This window comes from Bombina bombina, chromosome 6 (assembly GCF_027579735.1).
Source record: "Bombina bombina isolate aBomBom1 chromosome 6, aBomBom1.pri, whole genome shotgun sequence".
In the NCBI taxonomy this organism is placed as follows: domain Eukaryota; kingdom Metazoa; phylum Chordata; class Amphibia; order Anura; family Bombinatoridae; genus Bombina; species Bombina bombina.
This window is the reverse complement of record NC_069504.1, coordinates 512,036,431-512,062,698: the sequence shown is the minus strand read 5'-3', so window position 1 is coordinate 512,062,698 and position 26,268 is coordinate 512,036,431. Positions and strand designations below refer to the sequence as shown.

The window sequence follows — 26,268 nt, the reverse complement described above, 5'->3', positions numbered from 1 at the left end:
TTGTGCAAGTTCTCCCACTTAAGAAGATGAGAGAGGCCTGTAATTTTCATCATAGGTATACCTCCACTATGAGAGACAAAATGTGGAGACAAATCCAGACAATCACATTCTCTGATTTGGAAAGAATTTATTTGCAAATTATGGGGTAAAATAAGTATTTGGTCAATATCAAAAGTTCATCTCAATACTTTGTTATATATCCTTTGTTGGCAATGACAGAAGTCAAACGTTTTCTGTAAGTCTTCACAAGGTTGTCACACACTGCTGCTGGTATGTTGGCCCATTCCTGCATGCAGATCTCCTCTAGAGCAGTGATGTTTTGGGGCTGTCGCTGGGCAACACAGACTTTCAACTCCCTCCAAAGGTTTTCTATGGGGTTGAGATCTGGAGACTGGCTAGGCCACTCCAGGACCTTGAAATGCTTCTTACGAAGCCACTCCTTCGTTGGCCGGGCGGTGTGTTTGGGATCATTGTCATGCTGAAAGACCCAGCCACGTTTCATCTTCAATGCCCTTGCTGATGGAAGGAGGTTTGCACTCAAAATCTCACGATACATGGCCCCATTCATTCTTTCATGTACACGGATCAGTTGTCCTATTCCCTTTGCAGAGAAACAGCACCAAAGCATGATGTTGCCACCCCCATGCTTCACAGTAGGTATGGTGTTCTTTGGTTGCAACTCAGCATTCTCTCTCCTCCAAACACGACAAGTTGTGTTTCTACCAAACAGTTACACTTTGGTTTCATCTGACCATATGCCATTCTCCCAATCCACTTCTGGATCATCCAAATGCTCTCTAGCATACTTCAGATGGGCCCGGACATGTACTGGCTTAAGCAGGGGGACATGTCTGGCACTGCAGGATCTGAGTCCGTGGCGGCGTAGTGTGTTACTGATGGTAGCCTTTGTTACGTTGGTCCCAGCTCTCTGCAGGTCATTCACTAGGTCCCCCCGTGTGGTTCTGGGATGTTTGCTCACCGTTCATGTGATCATTTTGACCCCACGGGGTGAGATCTTGCGTGGAGCCCCAGATCGAGGGAGAAAATCAGTGGTCTTGTATGTCTTCCATTTTCTAATTATTGCTCTCACAGTTGATTTCTTCACACCAAGCTGCGTGTCTATTGCAGATTCAATCTTCCCAGCCTGGTGCAGGTCTACAATTTTGTTTCTGGTGTCCGACAGCTCTTTGGTCTTCACCATAGTGGAGTTTGGAGTGTGACTGTTTGAGGTTGTGGACAGGTGTCTTTTATACTGATAACAAGTTCAAACAGGTGCCATTAATACAGGTAATGAGTGAAGGACAGAGGAGCCTCTTAAAGAAGAAGATACAGGTCTGTGAGAGCCAGAAATCTTGCTTGTTTGTAGGTGACCAAATACTTCATTTCCACCATAATATGCAAATAAATTCTTTCCAAATTAGACACTGTGATTGTCTGGATTTGTTTCCAAATTTTGTCTCTCATAGTTGAGGTATACCTATAATGATACTTTTTTGTCCCACTGTATGTCTCATATTTTAGTTTCTATAGCACTTTTAAATGTAATCCCATTATAGTCTATGAGCAAACTATCTTGTCATTCACCCTTGTCATTTCATAGAAAGCAGCTATAATCTGATGTAATCTCACTTTCAGAATATGCTACTGTACCTGGGGAACATATCTGGTAAATATCTATTTGATATGTCTCATATTTTAGTTTCTATAGCACTTTTAAATGTAATCTCATTATAGTCTATGGGCATTCTATCTTGTTATTCACCCTTGTCATTCCATAGAAAGCAGCTATAATCTGAAGTAATCTCCCTTTCGGAATATGTTACTGTACCAGGGAAACATATCTGGTAAATATCTATTTGATATGTCTCATATTTTAGTTTCTATAGCACTTTTAAATATAATCTCATTATAGTCTATGGACATTCTATCTTGTCATTCACCCTTGTCATTCCATAAAAAGTAGCTATAATCTAAACTAATCTCCCTTTCAGAATATGTTACTCTACCTGTGGAACATATCTGGTAAATATCTATTTGATATGTCTGATTTTTTTGTTGCTATAGCACTTTTAATTATAATCCCATTATAGTCTATGGGCATTTCATTTTGTCATTCACCCTTGTAATTCTATAGAAAGCAGCTATAATCCCACTTTCAGAATATGTTACTGTACCTGGGGAACATATCTGTTAAATATCTATTTTATATGGCTCATATTTTAGTTTCTATAGCACTTTTAAATGTAATCCCATTATAGTCTATGGGCATTCTATTTTGTCATTCACCCTTGTCATTCCATAGAAATCAGCTATAATCGGAAGTAATCTCACTTTCAGAATATGTTACTGTACCTGGGGAACATATCTGGTAAATATCTATTTGATATGTCTCATATTTTAGTTTCTATAGCTCTTTTAAATGTAATCCCATTATAGACTATGGACATTCTATCTTGTCATTCACCCTTGTCATTCCATAGAAAGCAGCTATAATCTGAAGTAATCTCACTTTCAGAAAATGTTAATGTTACTCTACCTGGGGAACATATCTGGTAAATATCTATTTAATATGTCTCATATTTAAGTTTCTATAGCACTTTTAAATGTAACCCCATTATAGTCTTTGGGCATTCCATTATGTAATTCACGCTTGTCATTCCATAGAAAGCAGCTATAATCTCACATAATCTCATTTTCAGAATATGCTACTGTACGTAGGGAACATATCTGGTAAATATCTATTTGATATGTCTGATTTTTTTATTGCTATAGCACTTTTAATTATAATCCCATTATAGTCTATGGGCATTTCATTTTGTCATTCACCCTTGTAATTCTATAGAAAGCAGCTATAATCTCACTTTCAGAATATGTTACTGTACCTGGGGAACATATCTGGTAAATATCTATTTGATATGTTTCATATTTTAGTTTCTATAGCACTTTTAAATGTAATCCCATTATAGTCTATGGGCATTCTATTTTGTCATTCACCCTTGTCATTCCATAGAAAGCAGCTATAATCTGAAGTAATGTCACTTTCAGAATATGTTACTGTACCTGGGGAACATATCTGGTAAATATCTATTTGATATGTTTCATATTTTAGTTTCTATAGCACTTTTAAATGTAATCTCATTATAGTCTATGGGCATTCTATCTTGTCATTCACCCTTGTCATTCCATAGAAATCAGCTATAATCTGAAGTAATCTCCCTTTCTGAATATGTTGCTGTACCCGGGAAACATATCTGGTAAATATATATTTGATATGTCTCATAGTTTAGTTTTTATAGCACTTTTAATATAGTTTAGTTTTTATAGCACTTTTAAATATAATCTCATTATAGTCAGTCTATGGACATTCTATCTTGTCATTCACCCTTGTCATTCCATAAAAAGTAGCTATAATCTAAAGTAATCTCCCTTTCAGAATATGTTACTGTACCTGGGGAACATATCTGGTAAATTTCTATTTGATATGTCTCATATTTTAGTTTCTCTAGCACTTTTAAATGTAATCCCATTATAGTCTATGGTCATTCAATTTTGTCATTCACCCTTCTCATTCCATAGATAGCAGCTATAATCTGACATAATCTCACTTTCAGAATATGTTACTGTACCTGGGGAACATATCAGGTAAATACCTAGTTGATATGTCTCATATTTTAGTTTTTATATAACTTTTAAATGTAATCCCATTATAGTCTATGGGCATTTCATTTTGTCATTCACCCTTGTAATTCCATAGAAAGCAGCTATAATCTAAAGTAATCTCACTTTCAGAAAATGTTAATGTTACTCTACCTGAGGAACATATCTGGTAAATATTTATTTAATATGTTTCATATTTAAGTTTCTATAGCACTTTTAAATGTAATCCCATTATAGTCTTTGGGCATTCCATTATGTAATTCACGCTTGTCATTCCATAGAAAGCAGCTATAATCTCACATAATCTCATTTTCAGAATATGCTACTGTACGTAGGGAACATATCTGGTAAATATCTATTTGATATGTCTGATTTTTTTTGTTGCTATAGCACTTTTAAATATATTCCCATTATAGTCTATGGGCATTTCATTTTGTCATTCACCCTTGTAATTCTATAGAAAGCAGCTATAATCTCACTTTCAGAATATGTTACTGTACCTGGGGAACATATCTGGTAAATATCTATTTGATATGTCTCATATTTTAGTTTCTCTAGCACTTTTAAATGTAATCCCATTATAGTCTATGGGCATTCTATTTTATCATTCACCGGTCATTCCATAGAAAGCAGCTATAATCTGACATAAACTCACTTTCATATGTTACTGTACCTGGGGAGCATATCTGGTAAATATCTATTTCATATGTCTCATATTTTAGTTTCTATAGCTCTTTTAAATGTAATCCCATTATAGTCTATGGGCATTCTATCTTGTCATTCACCCTTGTCATTCCATAGAAAGCAGCTATAATCTGAAGTAATCTCACTTTCAGAATATGTTACTGTACCTGGGGAACATATCTGGTAAATATCTAGTTGATATGTCTCATAGTTTTGTTGCTTCAACACTTTTAATTTTACAACCCCATTGAAGTCTATGGGCATTCCATTTTGTCATTCACCCTTGTCATTCCTTCATCCCTTTACATTATTTTGATCTTTTAACTCAATCTAAAGCTGTCTGGAAAAAAGAAACTAAATCCCACAATAATAAATAGCTCGAATAAGAAACCATGTATTCTACAAAATCAATTGTAATAAAATAAATTTTCTCCCACAGGCAAGTTCATCTTTCTAGAAAAAAACAATGCACAAATAAAAGTTCTTGAACAGAACAAACTCGCATTGATTATTGATACGCGTTTCATCAACTCGCTCTGTACCATGTGATCACTGCAATCACGTGACGGCTGTGATGCCAGAAGGTCCTTTAGAAGAATGGGATCTAGCTAGCTGCTTCCGCAATCCGTAAGGGTTTGTTCATAGTTACTGACCTCTATTAAATCTGAGGCTTTTTGTAACGCTTCTGTATTTCATTACGTCATTACCTCTAACTCTGTGACTCGCTTTTAGGCTTTAAAATCTGTTACAAAGTGCGTATATTGCCTCTTTGTTTTGTGTGTATGATATTACGATACATAGTATAATGAAGCACACACCGAGACTGGCAACATTTTCTTTAAAATATATTTCTATATTTTATTTACAAAATCAAATGGTTCTAACAGTAAATTAATGAAAAATCTTAATCTTGATTAATGGGGTGTCCCTTTAGTATCAAATGTAAAATTTAGCCCTGTTCTTTTGATGCAGCACACGTGCTTTACGTGCACTGCTTTACATCAAGTACTAATTTCAGTTGTCATGGTGTTTGTGCTTGTTTACTTAGATATGAAAGTCTGTGTGATCATACATATCAATCCTTTGTTGTCAATAACGTGAAAGTCTGTGTGATCATACATATCAATCCTTTGTTGTCAATAACGTGAAAGTCTGTGTGATCATACATATCAATCCTTTGTTGTCAATAACGTGAAAAGCTAGCAGTAACATGCAGAATGGTGATCCCTCTGGTGTTTGTATCCTAACAACTTCACTGTTGGCAAGACACACAAATCAGCTATTTAACCCCACAAAAAAAAACCCATTAAAATAGAATTTTGTAACCCTTGAGTCTGTATACTGATTTAACACTTGTAAAACAATAATCAGTGCAAAACCCAGCCATATTATACACCAAAGCATGGCATTTTTACACACTGGATGGGCATCGTTAATATGCACAGAGGTGTTATTTAAAACATCTATAAGTCATTATTAGATCCCTTACCTTTCAAGGTACATTAACTATAGCCTATTATACTACAAATCACTCTAGCAAGTGTGTGGGTGAATACAAATTATATTCTTAGGCTTAAAGAATAGAAACACTACAATTTTACACCTTTGCAACAACATTCACTGCTGTGTCTGTGTAGCATTCAGCAAACGTTAAAAGGGCTTAATAGTCAAACTGAAAGGCACATCAGTTCATTTCAATTTTGGGTAGAGTCATTTTTGCAATATTTGAATGAGCAAAATCCCTTAGTAGAAGCTCTTACTGTTTCACATTTTCAATGGTTATGCCACTGTGTGTGTGTTACTGGCAGCTAAGATCTTATGTCACCACCTAGTGCTGTTATATCGCTATACATGTTTCTGACAACGGCAGGGTATAAATTGCTTTTTTGTGCATGTTACTGACATGATCTGTTATTTGCACTCTTGTTGTTAAATCGCTTATAGTTACATTTTTACGTGACACAAATCCATACCCAGCCAAAAACATTTTGACTGCTATATATTTGGACTGGCTACCTAATTTAACAAATTATAATTTGGTTACATCATTTAAGGTAATATATGGATATTTGAAACCAAAATAAAAATGTGTATTTTTTTTTTCCAAGTAGTCTCAATATGAGGAAAATTCCTACAGTGCTAATGGGCTCTCAGTGTCGACGACTGGTCTCTCTGATCTTGTTAAGTAAATCCTATGGGATTTCTCATCAGGTAAATACTTTTTGTGTTGAGTGACACATTCAGACTTATTTTAAGTAGATACAGACATGTCTTGTCTTCTTTTACTGTTATTTACTAGGTAAATATGTTTTCCAAACAAGCCAGAATGCATTCTGTGGAATGCAGGACACTGATCCTAAAAAATATTACATAGTGGTTGGTTGATATATCCACAGTAATGGAGGCACGCTAAAAAAACTTTCAAAGGGTTGTGTCCATGAGCTGCAAAACAATTTCAATTTTGTTTTAAAAATGACAGTTTTTAAACGTATTATGGAGATGCAATTAATTCCCAATGTTATTAAAGGTACATTAATGGCACTTGTTTTTATGTATCTTTATTGCATAATCAAAAAGTGGCTAATACAAATACAATGTAATAGCACATATCATTCAATTTGCCCCCCTGTATCATTTCACAGATATCAGCCAATCACAGAATTGTATACATATACACTGTGACCTCTTGCTCATGCTTAGAAGGAGCTGGTGCCTCATAAAGTGTGCGTATAAAAAGACTGAGCACAATTTGATAATGAAAGTAAATTGGAAAGTTACTTAAAACTGCATGCTCTAAATTATGAACGTTTTATGTTGACTTTAGTGTCCCTTTATGATGTTACAAATATAATGTTTACATTTAAAATTAAAGCAAATGCAATAGTTCAGTTGGTTTAATTAATTATTTTATTTATGTTGCATACCCTAACTTTTTATGTCTTTAGTCTTTTTTCCTTGTTTTTGAGTTTGTAGTAAGGCAAAACCATTTGTTTTCTGCTTATAGTATTCTTTTGGTGCTTGAGTTGACTGGCTGGAAAGATGCACGTGCCATGGGGCTTCATTTATTAATTTCCTTATGAGCAGCTTCTGAGCCCTTGCTGGGAAGGCTCGCTTATGTGCGCTTCCAAACAGAAAGTTAAGCAGTAGAGGTCTAAAACTTCAGCTTCTTATCTAGGTGGTAACGTTAAATCATTCCCAATTGGTTCATCCTTGATTGAGAAGCCCTTCTCTCACGCAGTTGGTTGTGTTACAGTGAAGGTCAATTTAGATGAATTGGTGCCCGGTTTTTAATAATCCTATTAAAACAAGGGCACTTTAATTCATCAAAATTGACATTTCACTCGTTTTCTTCAAATACTGTACTTACCTTTTAATCTTCACAGCCGCTTCAGCGATTTCCCCGGCCGTCGGAAGCCTCTTCATACGTCAGAAATTACGAATCCGGCTTCCTCCAATCACGGCTTCCTCCCTGGGAAATCATGGCCTGAGGCAACGCCTGATTGGAGGAAGCCGGATTAGTCATTTTGGACCCGCGAAGAGGGCTTGCGGCGGGCGGAGGAAGCACTGCAGCGGCTGTCAGGATTAAAAGGTAAGTATTTGAAGAAAACAAGTGAAATGTCAATTTTGATGAATTAAAGGGACAGGTCACCCAAAAACTTTCTCCCCTTTAAATTATTCACAATTATCCTTTTTACCTGCTAGAGTGTATTAAATTGGCTGCAAGTAGCTCCTTTACTCCTATTTCAGCATTTGAAATAGCTGATTTAGCTTGTGGTTTCCCAACCTATACTGAAAGTTTTGATACTGGAGTATATGCTATTGACAAGCCTAAGTAAACACAGTCAGCAGAAGAAGTTACACTCCCAGTGGGATGCAGGATAGTTAAGTAATAAAATGATCATTTTCCATTGTTCTCTCTTTGTATTTAGCTATGGTGTTCCAGACAATTAAAAGATAAGGAAGCTAGTCTGTGTACACAAAGTTATAACATAATGAGATCTGATATTACCTTAAGTTCAACCCATTGTAATAGGCTGTGGTTTCAAAGCACAAAACCAGCTACTTCATATACACAAATAAACCCTAAAATGCAATTTCTCAAATATTTTTTTTACTCTGCAGGTGGTATAACAAGTCATTTAAAATACATTAATGGAAAAACAATTTTACAGTGTACTGTCCCTTTAAAGTCCCCTTGTTTTTAATAGGATTCATCTAATTTGACCTTCACTTTAAAGTAAGGAGTGAGGTTGCACATGCAAGTGCTTGTGCGGTGATAACTGTAGGGTCAAGAGTAGATAGGTTCTCTGGCTGTGAACCTTGTTTACTCACTTGTTAATAAACAGGGCCAGTAGTTTTTCAATCACTTGCCTCACAGCCCCATCATTTGTGGGGTGTGAGATATGGACCACAGGAGATCTCTGTGCCACTGTTGGACACTTCGCTGGTATTCATTAGTGTAGTTGGATTCATACATCCATAGGCAGTCACATAACATCTTTTCAAAGGAGCTGCTGCCCGTCATTCAAACGAGGTATCTAATGCATCTCTTTAAAATTGAATAGACAAAATAAGACCTCTACAAAATCCCATCTACTTACTTTCTAACTTGTTAGTAATGTGGTGCAGTTTGTATAAACTGTGTGCTCATTTACTGTAGTTTACATTTCTGTGGGGTAAATTAGTTGCTGGCATCCTGTGTTCTAGCAACTGCTAGATTTTATTTTTACATGTTGCACAAAAAAGACATTCCCTCCACCTGCTGCTTGGTTTGGCATTCCTTCCCTTCACACACAACTGTTTTGATAGTATATGCTAGCCAGGCCCATATAAGTGGGAAGTTAGGTTTTGAATTGTATTATCAGCCACACTGAAGTATTAAAAAGAACAACTTCAGATCAACACTGATTCTCCCTTACACCACACTGATGGTGTTGTAAATAATAAAATAAAAGATTGAGGGTTGGGTATGCTCTGTACAGTAAGCAGGACCAAATTGAGTATATTCTATATACCCCTCTACATTATACATCTCATCATACTTTGCACTTTTGTACAGCCCATCATGCTCATTATATGTATTTATAGAGCAGCATGTTAATTACCACATGTATATGTTTTATTAATGTATATTTATATCTGTTATACGGTGCAACACACTAGAGTGTTTTCTTTTGCACTTTTATGTCCTTTTAAGCTGTTGACAGACATTCAGTTTATGTTGGTTGTTGAAAGATAGAAATAAATTAAAACAGCAAAATTGAGTAATTTAACTTCAATATTTCTCTTAAGCTTTATAAGTTCAAGTGTAAATAATATGATTTCTTGTGACTTTATACTTAATGCAAAAATAACAATAATAGGGCTGCTAAGTTTCACATGGCCTGCGAACTAATGAAAACTAAGGTCTTGTCCAATTCTATACATTTTATCATTTCGTCTTTTTTAAACTGTTCTTTATGGGGGGTTTTTGTTTGTTTGTTTTGTTTTTAATTGGGCACCTATTTCTTGATAGAAATACAATATTGCTGCATTATGTTTCCCTCTCTTCAGAGTGCAGCTAAACCAGAGAAGGGGTTGACACCTGAACAACTAGTGCATAGTGAAGATACAAGCTGCCTTGGTGCCCTTTCAGAGAATATTGCTTGTAGCAGCCCAATTCCAAAGAAGAAATTTGCAATATTAATGGCATATTGTGGTCTTGGCTATTATGGTATGCAGGTAAGTTCTGGAGTTAAAATAATATACTAGAGATTTAGATTGTGAGATACAAAATCTAGTTTACTTTATTTAAAGAGAAATGTCAACATTTAAATATGCAATGGTGCATTTGAATTTAAAATATAAGCATTTTTCAATTTACTTTCATTTGCAAAAACTCTTCTAGAAAAAGTTATTACTGATTTTCCAGTGGCATATGCACATATGCTTTAGGGGCCTGTGCACCAGTATTCAAAGGCCACACCTTCTCAGAGAGTCAGCAGTGGCTTGTATGATTCAAATTAAGTCACTTCACAGACTCAATTCACACCACTTCCAGTTCTCTAACCTTGAATACTGGTGCACGGCCCTCACAGCATATGTATGTATGTATGCAGTAACAGTAATAACTCTTACTAGTGGAAGAATATTGCAAAAATTGTTTGCAAACATGCACATTTAAATTTTGACCTTTCTATCACTTTAACTTGGTGTCTGTGCTGGCAACAATGTAAACCAGGATTTTTAAAATCTTTTGCAAATATCAGTAGCTTAGGTTTTTCATGGTAAAGGGATTTTTTTCTTTGTTGCATTTAAAAGAGGGCAAAGTAAAATGTATCTTAAGATAGATAAAGCATGCATTCTCTTGTTATCCTTTGTTGAATCAGAAACCTAGATAGTGTGCACGTGTCTTTACGCTGGCTCCACCATCAAGCTCCAAAAGAGACTACAGCACATCCAGAAGGTCTCGGCCAGACTAATCCTCGACATCCCTCGTCAATGCCACATCACCAAACACCTGCGGGACCTGCACTGGCTCCCCATCAACAAAAGAATAACCTTCAAGCTTCTCACCCACGCATTCAAGGCCCTCCACAACATCGGTCCCGAATACTTGAACCACCACGTTACCTTCTACACCCCCCGCCAAACAACTTTGATCGGCCGACCAAGCCCTTGCAGTCATCCCTTGCATCAGGAGAACCACAGCTGGAGGCAGATCCTTCTCTCACCTGGCAGCCAAGACTTGGAACACCCTCCCACTGCACCTCAGACAAGCTACCGCCCTAACTATGTTCAGAAAGGACCTCAAGACCTGGCTCTTCGACTGAACTGCAACCCTCAGTGCCTTGAGACCCTTACGGGTGAATAGCTGCACTTTACAAGAACCCAATAGGTAGATAGAGCAGTCTACAGCAGCAGTGTTTGCAACTATGTATAACACTGCAATAAACAATGTTGCAAACACTGCTGCCAGATGGCTAGACATGTGCATGCTCCTAAGCTCCCCTATGATTACTTTTTAATAAAGGATACTAAGAGAACTAAGAAAAATTGATAAAAGAAGAAAATTGGAAAAAAAAAAAAAAAAAAATCCCATGCTCTAGTCAGAAATGTTAATGTTTTTACTTTTTAAAATTGGTCAATATCTTGCTATTATAATCTATGAATATTATTGTTATTGTTCTGTGCAGATGAATCGAAGCAGACCAGATCTTCCAACTATAGAAAGTACATTGATGTCAGCACTAGTTGAGGCTCATTGTGTTCCAGAAATGATAGAAAAGAGGCAACTGCGGTTCCAGAGGTGTGCTCGTACAGATAAGGTAGTAATGTGTTAATAGCATCTAATTTGCTACAACATTACATATTTTTGTACTTTAACCCCTTCGTGACCGAGGACGTGCCAGAAACGTCCTACAAAAAAATATTGTTAACGACCAAGCACAGCCTCTTTCATGGTATTGCAGTGATGCCTCGATATTGAGGCATTCTGCAATACAATTTTTTTACACACCGATGCAGAGAGAGCCACAATCGGTAGCGATGGTGCCGATTGTTGGTGGGTGGGAGCTTTAGCAGGGAGGCGGGTGGGCGGCCCATCGCTACCCGGCATCTGGTTCCTGTATGTGCAATGTGCACGCCGGGAGCGTGCGGGGGGCGCACGCACGCAGCAACTACTGCAACCAATGTAACTTAATGGGAAGAAGGGAGGGGGAAAAAATAAAAATCAAAGGATCTGGGAGTAGGAGGGGGTATTGAGGGGGTAGCTACACTACAGAAAAATTAATATTTTATAAAAACAAAAAAAAACATGTTTGGGGGGGGGGGGGGCAAACTTGGTACTGGCAGACAGCTGCCAGTATCCCAAATGGCAGCAAATAGGTAGTTGGGGGAGGGTTAGAGAGCTGTTTGGGGGGAATCAGGGAGGTTGGGTACTAAGGGGGGGTCCACCACAGCTGAATAGATGGAAAAAAAAAATGCCTTTTATTTTAGTACTGGCAGACTTTCTGCCAGTACTTAAGATGGCGGGGACAATTGTTGGGGAAGGAAAGAGAGCTGTTTGGGAGGGATCAGGGGGTGGGATGTGTCAGGTGGGAGGCTGATCTCTATACTTAGGGGCATATTTATGATTGTGCGAGTGGACATGATCCGATATAGCGGATAGTGTCCGCTGCACAACGATAAATACCGACAGCATACGCTCTCGGCATTTATCATTGCACCAGCAGTTTTTGTGAACTGCTGGTGCAACGCCGCCCCCTGCAGATTTGCAGCCAATCGGCCGCTAGAAGGGGGTGTCAATCAACCCGATCGTATTCGATCGGGTTGATTTCTGTCGATTTCTGTCCGCCATCTCAGAGCAGACAGACAGGTTATGGTGCAGGAAACACGGGTCATGACCCGGAAAACACGGGTCATAAAGCTCCATACGGAGCTTGATAAATATGCCCCTAAAGCTAAAATTAACCCTACAAGCTCCCTACAAGCTACCTAATTAACCCCTTCACTGCTGGGGATAATACAAGTGTGGTGCGCATCGGCATTTAGCGGCCTTCTAATTACCAAAAACAATGCCATAATTGCACAAGCTGTTTGTAAATAATTTCAGTGTGAAACCTAAAGTTTGTGAAAAAGTGAAATTTTTTTTTTATTTGATCGCATTTGACGGTGAAATGGTGGGATGAAATATACCAAAATGGGCCTAGATCAATACTTGGGGTTGTCTACTACACTAAAGCTAAAATTAACTCTACAAGCTCCCTAATTAACCCCTTCACTGCTAGGCATAATACACATGTGGTGCGCAGCAGCATTTAGGGGCCTTTTAATTACCAAAAAGCAACGCCAAAGCCATATATGTCTGCTATTTCTTAACAAAGGGGATCCCAGAGAAGCATTTACAACCATCTGTGCCATAATTGCACAAGCTGTTTGTAAATAATTTCAGTGAGAAACCTAAAGTTTGTGAAAAAGTGAACTTTTTTTTTTATTTGATCGAATTTGGCAGTTAAATGGTGGCATGAAATATACCAAAATGGGCCTAGATCAATACTTTGGGTTGTCTACTAAAAAATATATATATATACATGTCAAGGGATATTCAGGGATTCCTGACAGATATCAGTGTTCCAATGTAACTAGCGCTAATTTTGAAAAAAAAAATGTTTTGGAAATAGCAAAGTGCTCCTTGTATTTATTGCCCAATAACTTACAAAAAAAAGCAAAGACCATGTAAACATTGGGTATTTCTAAACTCAAGACAAAATTTAGAAACTAATTAGCATGGGTGTTTTTTGGTGGTTGTAGATGTGTAACAGATTTTAGGGGTCAAAGTTAGAAAAGTGTGTTTTTTTTTTCCTTGTTTTTTTTTAATCATTTTATAAAAAAAAAATAGTGAATTATAAGATATGATGAAAATAATGGTATATTTAGAAAGTCCATTTAATGGCGAGAAAATTGGTATATAATGTGTGTGGGTACAGTAAATGAGTAAGAGGAAAATTACAGCTAAGGATATGAAACCCAACAAATGTTCTTTAGTCATTAAAGGGACAGTCTACACCAGAATTTTTATTGTTTTAAAAGATAGATAATCCCTTTATTACCCATTCCCCAGTTTTGCATAACCAACACAGTTATATTAATATGCTTTTAACCTCTGTGATTATCTTGTATCTAAGCCTCTGCAAACTGCCCCTTTATTTCAGTTCTTTTGACAGACTTGCAGTTTAGCCAATCAGTGCCTGCTCCCAGATAACTTCAAGTGCACGAGCACAGTGTTATCTATATGAAATACATGAACTAACACCCTCTAGTGGTGAAAAACAGTTAAAATGCATTCTGAAAAGAGGTGGCCTTCAAGGTCTAAGAAATTAGCATATGAACCTCCTCAGTTAAGTTTTCAACTAAGAATACCAAGAGAACAAAGCAAAATTGGTGATAAAAGTAAATTGGAAAATTGTTTAAAATGACATTCTCTATCTGAATAATGAAAGTTTTATTTTGGCCTAGACTGTCCCTTTAAGATAGAGTATGCCATTTAATTTCCAATTTACGTCTTTTATCTAATTTGCTTTGTTCCCATGATATTCTGTGTTGAAGAGATATCTAGGTAGGCATCTGGAGCACTACATGGCAGGAAATAGTGTTGCCAATTAATGCTCTTGCAAATGGATAATATTCTTGTAAAACTGTTGCCAGTGCTCCAGAAATGGACTGGCTCCTAAGCATCCGTCCCTGTTATGTATCAAAACTATGTATTTGTATGGTTAAATATTTATTTTCTTAAGAATTTACTGACGGATCTGTATTTCTATTTCATTGATAATTGCAGTGTATAAATAAAGAATGGGATAACACTAGAATTGTATTTCTTTATTAACCATTATATTTAGCTGTGCCTAAAATGTAACAATGTTTTCTAAACATTTCTTTTTTAACTATAGGGGGTCTCTGCCTTAGGCCAAGTGGTATCTTTGAGACTTCTAACATCCTGCACAAATCCAGTGGAGAAAATCAATTCAAGTCTTCCCCCTGAAATCCGTATAATAGGTACAGAAAAAGAAATAAATAATTATTACTTTTAAGTGGTATGCCACATATTACTTCATACTATTCAGAAATTCCATTGGTCCTTGGAGATAGTGAATTACGTACGTATCTATGTATGTTTTACTTTGTGGCATTTGTGATTGTTTTGCAGATATAAAAAGAGTAACGAAAGGATTCAGCTCCAAGAACATGTGTGATGGACGGTCATATTCCTACATGGTACCAACATTTGCTCTTTCTAAATATGCTCCATCCATCCCTGACTCTAGGTTTCGTTTGCCCCGGGATGACTTCCACCAAGTCAATAGTTTTCTCTCTTTCTACAAAGGAACTCATAATTTTCACAACTTTACCACAAAGACAAGTAGTGATGACCCCAGTGCTTGGAGACACATATTTGACATTTCCTGCTCTGAACCATTTGTTCATCATGGCATTGAGTTTGCTTACATTAATGTTACAGGACATAGTTTCATGCTGTACCAGATAAGAAAAATGGTCGGCCTGATCATAGCAGTAACCAAAGGTGTTGTTACTTCTGATCTTATTCCACAGTGTGTACAGATTGACAAGGTCAATATCCCTCCCGCACCTGGGCTTGGTTTGGTTCTTGAGAGTGTTTATTATGAAAGATATAACAGACGTTATGGTGGTGATGGAGTCCACCAGGAACTAAAATGGGAAGAAAGTTTACCTTTTGTGGCTTCCTTCCGAGAAAAGAAAATAATACCAGTTATCCTTAACGGTGAATTGGACAACTTTTCCATGACTTACTGGCTAGACCACATTAAAAAACATAATTTTATTGGATTTAACACTTACAGAGACCTTTTATGCAGTCATGCTTAAGAAATCTAGGAATAACATGTTTTTTTTATACAGCTTCAAATTTATATTCTTATAATAAAGTTATTTAAACAGCAATTATAATCATTGTTTCTCAATCCTTTAAGCACCTAGAATTCTAGCAATTTTCACATATTAGGTTTTATTTGACATAAAAAAATCTGCTACACATCATGCTCCCACTCCAGCAATTGTATAGTATGTCACCCTCAACAAATAACCACAGAACAGGAGTTTAACCCACAAAGGGAACACATTGACCTCTTATATTAATGATTCCTGATGATTAGAGAACAATTATTCGCTCCTAATATTACTGCTTTCTGCTCCACACCATGTGGCAAATCGATGTCTGTGCCAGTAAGGTATTTATGTAGCATGTAAAGGAATCATACACCTTCTATTTACCAGAAAGATAATTTACTGTGCATGAGGTCCATGCTGCCCAGGGCACAGAATTTGCGCCAACCAAAAATCTGCCACCGTATGTATATTCCAGTAATGTAATTATCAGAAGTGTAGACGTGCATTAGTAAGGCAGACTCTTTTTTTTTAATTTAATTTCCTCTACCTAGGACAAGTGAATAAGCATGTGGAATAACTATGGGATTACAATAATAAAAGCAGGAATTAGTAGTAGACTCCTCCCCCACCAGCACCAACCTTTAATCATTAATTGTGGTGTTGATGCACTCATAGATTTTTACAAACATGCTAGACATATGATGTATTTATCGCAGATATCAGTCTGAGTATTATATGCAGATACAATTTCAAAATTATATTAATTGCTTAACTATTTAAGAAATAGGGGTAACATAGACTTCATAAAGTAAAAGGATGTTTCCTTGCTGTAACCTAGGATAAAAACCTGTTTACTTATCTCCCCTGCTGAGGCAAATTAGAAACAATTATAAATGTGTTACTGGAGTAACAATCTCAAAGTGTTATGTTCCTTTAAGGTCTTGAGCCGTTCCTGGTCCATGTCTTAAAATTGTTAATAAAAACTGAAAATCATCGATTGCATCTCAAATTTTGCCAAATTTTATTTTGACTCTGCCTGAGCAAAAATATAAGGGTAAAATAAGTTTACCATATTCCAGGAATGTATTCAAATGTCCACTCATCCAGATTTTCTAATTCCCCAGATCTAGTAGCACATATGGCATTCTATGATGCCATGTTTAAAATTGATAAGGTCTTCAGTACGAGCCATTGGCTGCCCATGTTTGTCTGTAGATATTTCATAGCTATGTGTTGGAATGTATGTACCTGTTAGCAATGGTTAGCAATAATTAATAGGGGTGTCCACATACTTTTGACATTATGTTTTACATATACAAAATATATAAATAGGGGGCGCCCTTGGATAACCAGTATATAATATATCAATATATAAAATATCACACCAAATTGTTTATGAATGTAGTTCTCATGGATAGTATAATAAATTAAATACAAATCGGATACCAGAACATATGTTGTTATAGTATAGTGTATAGCTACACCGTAAGAGCAAAGTCCCAAATTATGATATTAAAGGGCGTATGGGTACTTCTCAAGCGCAGTAAGTAGTTGTAGGTCCAGGCAGCTATCTGTGATGGCTCAGGTCACGATCCAGGTTCAGCAATCTGTGAATGACATAGGAGAACAGAAGCGCCACATGGCCTAGTATTGTCTGACTATATGGCAAATTATAATGTGATATATTACACTCACATTTAATGAAGCACCTTTGTAGTGTAAATGGAGCAAGCTGGGATCAAACAGTCACCCAGCAGACTGGCCTCTGGCTAAGATTCAGTAGTCTCTAAATGAGGTTAAAGCAAAATGATGCCAATATGGCCTAGTATTGTTTGGCTCAATGATTAATAATGACAATACAAGTGAAATTGCACTCACGTGTAATATAGCACCCCTCTTGGTGCAAGTGTGGCAGGCTGGGATAATAACAGTCATTCAGTAGACTGGCCTCCGGTCTATCAGGATCAACTCCAAGAAACTCCAAGGTTCAGGTGGAAAATTCCCAAATAACAACATCAGAGGATTCCAATATAATGTTATAAAATAAGGTATGGAAGCAAGTGGTAACTAAAAAAGCTTACTTTAATAAAAATATAAAAACATAAAATGCGTTTCTCAACCCAAAAGGTTGTTTCATCAGGCATAACAATTTTTAACAAACACTTGCTATATAAACCATACAGTGTATCAAACCTAATAAGCCATACCTGGTGTGGGAGTACATCGATTAAACATGTCATGGTAACAAGAGTAAACATTTCAGAAATAGTCTAAGTGGATTGACTATAAATTAACCAATAGAGAAAAGTCATACCATTTGTTCATACTTATATTTGATACATTTGTATTATAACACACTATTAATACAATGAAGAATGTTAATCTTGCTACATAACTATCCCTCACGGACCACCCTATAATACATAACAACTAAAATCGTAACCTATACAATGGAAAATTATGTATTCAAGCAACTAAGCGTTATATTTGCAACACATATCACCAGGATCAGAGGCCCCAAACACTCCATATCTATTTCACGAGCTGTACTAACAATTGTGATATCTAGGTCAAACTAAGGCTTCATAACGTACCTTATAATATATTGATCATGGCAATAATTCAGGCCAATAAATATATAAACACGCTACAGGGAAACTTATGCTGTAAGCGTCTCAATATACAATTAGTGTGTACAGAGCTAGGAAGGGGCATGTAATGGTAATGATTTGCTGACGCGTCATTATTGTAAGATATAAAACACGCCCATTGCAAAAATGTCACATTGACGATAACATCAAAATAGGCGACGGGGAGGTAATTGCGGGCTATAGTGTATGCCCATTTAAGAAACGTCAGGATGACGATAGTTGTGTGATAATATATGGAAAATGAGTGTGATAACGACCTGTCAAATATTGTAACAATAGTTACAATCTCGGTCATAAGATTCTACCATTGAAGTATAATACTAGCTTTAGTCAGCATCTATAAGGAGAATTTAACAGTTTCACAATACAAGCACTAATAGTAATCATGCCAGATAAATAAGCATTCCATCTTGTGAATCAGTGTAGTAATGTGTACATATTATGCGCAGAGATGCGTGATAATTTGGTCAAAATTATAAATATAAATGTGTACTATACAGTGGTGACAAGTGACACTATATAAATGTGGTAAGAGTTAAAGTGATTTGTATTAGTTTGGTTGACCTGTTTGTCTTATATTAAGCCAAATTGATAAGGGTGTATATATATATATATATATATATATATATATATATATATACACTATAGGCACTATAAGTGTGGAATACTTATAGATAAGAGTACAATAGATCAAGTACAGAAAGGGAAGGGGAAATGGTACAGGGGAGATAGGATTATGATGATGATAACAATAGTGAACTGAATAAAATAATACAGGACTCTAACACGTAATAATATTATCTAGATTAACTAGATTAGTGATATAAAAGATAAACAAATCCTTATTTAGCAGCACATGCAAACCATCATCACATGTGCCACCAAAAAGTAAGTATGAATATGTGAGTGAAATAAAACTGCAGTAAAAGTGAATAAAATGACTCAAATAAATCAGAGGTCGAATGCTGCTAGATCCACACATTCATTAAGGCCTTCAGGGGTCAGTGTGTGTAGCTTGTGAATCCAATATGTTTCCCTATGTCTAAGTTGTAACATGGGATTGTGTGTATTCCTTGAAACTTGTTCAATGAGAAATATGGACAATATTTTAGTACTTCCTTTATGGACATGAGTGCAGTGCCTTAATACACTATGTTTTGGGAATTTTTTTCACATTACGGACATGTTCACTCCAGCATTTTTTAATTTTACGGCACGTACGCCCTACATATTGGGCTCCACATACACACTGAATTAAATAAACAACATAAGTTGATTTGCATGTGAGACACTTTTTAATGGCAAATTGTTCTCTTGTAACATTAGACTGGAATGTCTGTGTACTATTTTTCACAACTTTACACATATTGCATCTAGTTTTATGACATTTGTTAATCCCACATTTGGGTACCAAATTACCCCAAAAATTCTTCTTAGTGACTACATTTGTGTTAATTGGTATTTTATCTCTATCTTGATAGGTGCCAATTTGTTTTTGCTGGTAGGGGCTCTCCTAAAAACTATTCTAGGCTTACTAGCGATCTGAATTTTCAGATAGGGATAAGAGTCATAGACATTTCTGCCCTCTGGGTGGAGGGGGCTGATGCGGTAAGGTCCCATGTTTTCCTGTCTCAAGAGAGGTGATTGTGTGGGTTTGACCATTTCTGCTCACTATCACCTTTGTCAGGTAGCCCCATCTGTAGCGGATGTTGTGTTGCCTGAGGGCTTGAGTAAAAGGGCCGAAGGATTTTCGTTTTTGCAGAGTATACTGAGATAGATCAGGGAAAACTGAAATTGATCAAAATTTATCTGGGAGCTGGGGTTTGTTAGCCAGTTCACGCAATACTCTCTCTTTATGTGTAAAATAGTGGATCCTGGCAAGGACATCCCTTGGCTTATCCGTGGATACATTTTTAGGTCTAGGGATCCTGTGGACTCTATCTATCACCAAATTTGAGCCATCAGCATCCTTGAGGAGGGTCTTACAGAGTTCAGAGGCATAACTTTCCAAATCAGCCAGGATAATATCCTCAGGGATTCCTCTAAATCTCAGGTTGTTGTGCCTAGATCTGTCTTCTAGATCTGATAGTTTTAGCTCCCTCCAAATCAGATATCTGAAGAGCCAAATTATGTGAGTAGGAGAGAAGGTTGTCTTGATCTACTGCCAAATCTTCTTGCTTTCTCTCAACGGTATCAACCCTCTCTCCTATGGCTGCAATATCTCTGCAGAGTTCCGCAGCCGATCCCTTTATGGCAATGGTTAAGGTGTCCTGCATCACATTGATGCACTGTGTATGGGTGTCCACTATGTTGGTAACCATGTCAGCAGACGTTTGTCCAGCTGTGTCCGATAGAGAGGTCATTGAATCCTCAGAGGGGGCTCGAGAAGTATTACTTCCTTCTCTAACTAGATCATTAGCTTGTGTGCTACTTGCTCTGAAATGATCCATTACCGATTTCTTGAGGACTGAAGTGGATTTGTCCCGTCTTTTATTAGGGTTGGGCATAGCAAACAACAAGTCAGATAAGTTATGGCTGCGGTGGCAGATAATTATCTTAGTAGCTCCAGCTTATGAGATGAATACCTTTAGAGCCTATAGAACATGAGTGCCCCCCAGAGTGCCCATAGACCTTTATGTTTTATTCCATCATCCCTGGTCTAAGATCTTGCTGTAGAATAAAGAGCATGTGGTGGAGGGGTTAGCCAGGGTAGTCGGGCCAGTCTCTCTCCTGGGGAAGTGTTCTTTCTAAGCAATTTAGGGTAAAAGGAAAGAGGGTATGACCCGTGGGCAAAAGGGCCAACGGGAAAGGAGGGAGAGAGACCTGGGATCCTAATCTGTAGACCCCCTCTTGTGTACCAATATACAGCTGGAGATGCAGTAGATTCAGAGCTGTGTAACTTAGTATGCTGCTTTAATCTCTAACTCAGGGAGATCCTGTGATGTTTAGCTCCCCCACTTCAGAACATTTGTAGGGGGCTAATAGTTGGTGTACAGAGCAATGAGGAATTTGTAGTAGTAGACTGTAAGGCTAGCTAAAGCCCAGAAAATTGATGGGCTGTGTAAATGCAGGGTTAACTCAGCATAAGTTGTATATAGGGAGCCAATACCCTGACTTCAACACAGCTTGTTTCCCTCCTATGTTTTCCTGTGAAAGATATGGCCTCCTCTCCTGTTCTCTTGAATATATAATTTCACTGACCCTAACTTCCACCTCAACTTGGGTTTAGAGTAAATCCTCTGTGGGCCCCCCTGCTTTGGTTAAGTATAGTGAGTAGCCCACACGGGCATCCACGTGGGAATCACTTAGGGGCCGTGTTCAACAAAAAGTCGGGACTTTGTCTAGATTAGGGAGCAACACTGTACCGTAACAGTCATCAGGCACCTGTATGTTTGTCTCTGGTAACAGCAGGGAGAAGGCTCTTAACAGCCCGGCTGGTGAGTGATCATGCGATCAATTTTTAGGCCCAAGATTGCGGCCGTCAACTCTGCTCAGCCGAGCGTGAATGTCCCCAAGCTCAGCTGAAAAGATCCGGTAGACCAAGATGCCTGGGGATATCCCTTGTCTGCCGTCCTCCGCCGAAGACCTACACCCAGGGGGACCACAGCGATATTTGTTGCTCCGATGTCCACAACAGTGCTGGTCCCAAGATGGCGGACTCTCACCACGCAGTGTAGAGCAAGGTAATGATAACTTTGAAGAACCGCCTCTTGATCCAAGGTAAGTGTGAGCCCAGGCAGTCTAGAGCTATGCAGAGATGCTTGGGAGACAAGGGACTGCTTTGCGTTAGATTTTCATTGCAGTCCTTTTAGTAATCTGCACCTCCTCAAGTCAGCCTCTGGGTCAAAGCTGTACTCAGCACCAGTAGCAGATCAGGTGCAATCTTCTTAGCCCTTCTAAATAAAGTACTTCAGTTAATGTCCTCTCTACCTCCGGAGCGGAGCCCCGACCCTCCGGAGTAGTAGATATTACCGGGTATGAGAGTTTGTGTGGGATCCTATGAGGCAGGCTCAAACAATTAAAGGTCTTTAAATCTGCTGTGAAGCCTCAAAATTTAAGCTGTAACATCACCCAGAATAGACAGGCTTCTGAATAGATAATTCTCAGCAATTAGAAATTATAATAAGGTAATTAATATTAGTTTACTGGAAGATTATGTTCAGAGCTCACTACAGACACGTCTGCTCAGCACAGCAGTCGGCTCCGCACCCCGTACTTCAGGGTTTTTAATCGTGGATGTCACTTTTTTGTTTCTAGATTAGGCCTTAATAAAATATTTTGTCCTATCGTCATTTAAAGCCCCAAGGTACCCTTTTTGTATTAAGTCTAGAGGATATCCTTTTTCCGGGAATCTATCTTTAAGGATAACTGCTTGTGTTTCATATTTTTTCCTTTGTGCTACAATTTCTCCTTATGCGCCTGAATTGTCCATATGGGTTATTGCTCTTCCAACTCAGATAGTGATTACTATTAAAGTCCAGAAAACTATTGCAGTCAACTTTTTTGAAAAAAGTTTCAGGCACTATATGTCCATAAGGAGAGAAAGATAGTGTCAAATCAAGAAAATCAATTATATTGGGTTCAATATTGCTCGTGTTCTCCAGACCATATTCATTATTATTCAGGGATTCTGTGAACCTGGATCCTTCAACATGAGACCCTTTAAATATAAATAGCAAGTCATCAATGTAGCAGCGATAGAACACCAGCCTTGCCCCCAGAGATGATCCGTATACACATGTGTCCTCAAAATGTCCCATGTACAAATTTGCGAAACTGGGGGCAAATCTGGTGCCCATGGCCATACCCTTTATCTGTAAATAATAACAACTCTGATATTTAAAGTAGTTATGATATAAAATGAAACAAATATGTTCACCAATATAGTTCTGTTGTTTAACAGGCATATATATGTCTGTTCTCAAATAGGACTGGATTGCTAAAAGACCTTTGTCATGAGGGATATTAGAGTATAGAGAACTCACATCACTAGTGATCCACCACAGAGCATCACTAGTTTTTGTGATTTCTAAATTAGTTAATTTAGTCAATAGATCTGATGAGTCTCTAAGAAAGAATGGTAGAGCTATAACATGTTTTTGCAAAAAGGAATTGATATACGCCGGTAAATTGTCCATAAGACTTCCAATGCCAGCTATTATAGGACGTCCTGGGGGATTCAGAGCATTTTTGTGTACTTTCCGTAAATTATAATAAAAAGCTGTGTTTGGATTTTTGGGAAAGAGATAATCTCTTTGTTTTTTGGTAAGAATGCCTTCTTCAAGGCCATCCTGTAGCAAAGAGTATGTGAAAAAGTGACAGTGGGGTTGTGAGGTAGTCTCCTATAATAGCTGGCATCATTAGGAATATGGTCGGCCTTGGCTATATAGTCTACAGTATTTTGGAGAACTATACTGCCCCCTTTGTCCGCTTGGCGGATTATTATATGTTTGTTTTCTTTCAGGGTGTTTATTGCATGTTGTTCACCTGAACTGATATTGTGTCTGTATTTCAGTTTTTTAGGAAGTTTTTCTAAATCTTTTAGGACCATTGATTGAAAAATACTGATGTGTGAATTCTTTATTCTAGGAGGGTTAAAGTTAGATTTAGGTTTAAAATCAGTGCGTTGGTAATTTTCAATCAATTGATCTAGAAGATTATCTGGTTCATGTATTAAGCAACCATCTTTCAAACTTTGGTCCATAGTGTCCAATATGATAGTAATATTATAAGTATTTTTTGTTTTTCTGCAAAAAAAATTTGTAATGATAATTTTCTCATGAAGTTATTAACATCTACAAAAAGTTGAAACATGTTAGGTGTGTTTGATGGACTTAAGGACAGGCCCTTACCTAGCAATTTGATTTCATTAAAATTAAGTACATACTCAGATAAAAAAATCCTTTTTGATAGCTTTGAAGTTTCTCTTTTTTGGCGGTTGAGAATTTTCCTCTACTGCCACGTTTGCGTAATTTCCTTTTTGTCATGGCGGTCGAGGAGTCATTGACCACTGTTCCAGTTGGTGAGCTAAGCCCACCTCTAAAAAAAGGAGTGGTACATTGTTAACTATCAAATGATGTAGTAGGGTTAGACATAAGTTTGGAACCCTCCGGACTATCAGACCCTAAGGGTAGGAATTTATTGTGAGTGGTCACAGGCCTAGATAGTGGAAAATTGTGAGTAGTGTTATGTGACTGTCTCATAGAGTTAAAGGATTCATGATGTTCATGTGTCACCGGTCCCCTCCAATTCCTATAACGGTTATCACAAGAATGCCCATAATGGTAGTTGACATTGTCATGGTAACCATCATAGGAAGAGTTAGTGTTATTGTATTGTCTATTCCCAGTATAATTCATCCTGGGAAAAGATTCAAATGTTTTTCGATCATCATGAGGTGGTGTTGGTCTATTAAGTGTGTAGTTGTTCCCTTTGTAAAATACATTTGTATATTAATAATGATGGTTGGGGGGTAGTGGTTTAAACTTCTATTATTACCATTACCATAAGTGTTAGGTTTAAAATGTTTGTTTTATGCACCCAAAGATTTTTCATCAGTGAGAAAATTAGAATTAACATATCTATTATTTGTGTGATTAAATTTGTATACTTCACCTTTCAAATAGTCTTCTTCATCTCTAGCAAATGTTTTATTTTTCTTTCTAATAATCTAATTTTGGTATTCATCAGCTTTATCATATACTGTTTTCCTCTGTGTTTCAAAATCAGTGTGATTGATGAATTTTTCCAAATCTTTGAGTTTTATCAATTTCTATACCTGTGTCATTGTATAGTTTTTGGCGATGTTTAATTAAAATATCTAGAAAAGTGTTAGAACAGACAGAAAGGGCATCTTCCCATTCCTTGAGTACTTCAGTATTATTTTTAAACAAGCAGTTTTTCAAAACTCTAGGGCCTCTGGGAATTTGTTTTTTAAATTTATATTTTTTCAAAGTCTCTGCATCCCACCAGTGTCTGTGCTCTATTTTTAAATGGTTCTCTAATCTATTATAGAGGGTGGGCTTAGACAAATCAATAGAACTCTCACTAGAGTTTGGTTCTATTATATCCATATCAATGTTATTCTTGCATCTATTGGATCTTTCTATAAAAGATAACATCTTACAAAAGGTCGACAACCCCTAGTGAACCAAAGATATAGTGTAAACACTAGGAAATTACACTATAGCAAGACAAATACAAAATATATAAATAGGGGACACCCTTGGATAGTATCTAACCAGTATATAATATAACAATATATAAAATATCAAACCAAATTGTTTATGAATGTAGTTCTCATAGGATAGTCTAATAACTTAAATACAAATCTGATAAAAGAACATATGTTGTTATAGTATAGTGTTTAGTTACACCGTAAGAGCAAAGTCCCAAATGATGATATTAAAGGGTGTGTGGGTACTTCTCAAGTGCAGTAAGTAGTTGTATGTCCAGACAGCTATCTGTGATGGATCAGGTCACAATCCAGGTTCAGCAATCTGTGAATGACATGGGAGAACAGTAGCCCCACATGGCCTAGTATTGTCTGACTATATGGCAAATTATAATGTGATATATTACACTCACATTTAATGAAGCACCTTTGTAGTGCAAATAAAGCAAGCTGGGATCAAACAGTCACCCAGCAGACTGGCCTCTGGCGAATATTTTTCATATGTATCTTTATACAGATCACGCTTATTTATGATGTGAAGGAGGATTTGGGATAGCGCTAAACAGCTAAGAGATATGGGACTATGATGTATCTATATAAGCATATGCGTTTAAATAAAAAGAATATGTTGATGATGTTATAAGTTCAAAATGGGTGTATACTAGTGCATTAATCAATTATGTATTATACAGTAAT

The 26,268-nt window shown here is 37.1% G+C and overlaps 1 protein-coding gene across 1 annotated transcript; it reads left to right on the top strand.

The window, feature by feature from the left end:
- The first annotated feature begins 4,931 nt into the window (after positions 1 to 4,931).
- On the top strand, positions 4,932 to 15,801 carry LOC128665150 (pseudouridylate synthase 1 homolog). Its single transcript, XM_053719890.1, has 6 exons — positions 4,932 to 4,968; positions 6,450 to 6,552; positions 9,895 to 10,062; positions 11,517 to 11,648; positions 14,772 to 14,877; positions 15,029 to 15,801. Exons 2-6 carry the CDS (start codon positions 6,460 to 6,462, stop codon positions 15,724 to 15,726), a joined length of 1,197 nt encoding a protein of 398 aa, XP_053575865.1. The 5' UTR covers positions 4,932 to 4,968; positions 6,450 to 6,459; the 3' UTR covers positions 15,727 to 15,801.
- The last annotated feature ends 10,467 nt before the right edge of the window (positions 15,802 to 26,268 follow it).

Bases quoted from the DNA above. Each gene is read 5' to 3' on its own strand.
- LOC128665150 (XM_053719890.1), top strand. From the start codon at position 6,460: ATGAGGAAAATTCCTACAGTGCTAATGGGCTCTCAGTGTCGACGACTG. The intron at 6,553-9,894 runs GTAAATACTTTT...CCCTCTCTTCAG, and splicing joins CCTATGGGATTTCTCATCAG to AGTGCAGCTAAACCAGAGAA. The intron at 10,063-11,516 runs GTAAGTTCTGGA...TGTTCTGTGCAG, and splicing joins TTGGCTATTATGGTATGCAG to ATGAATCGAAGCAGACCAGA.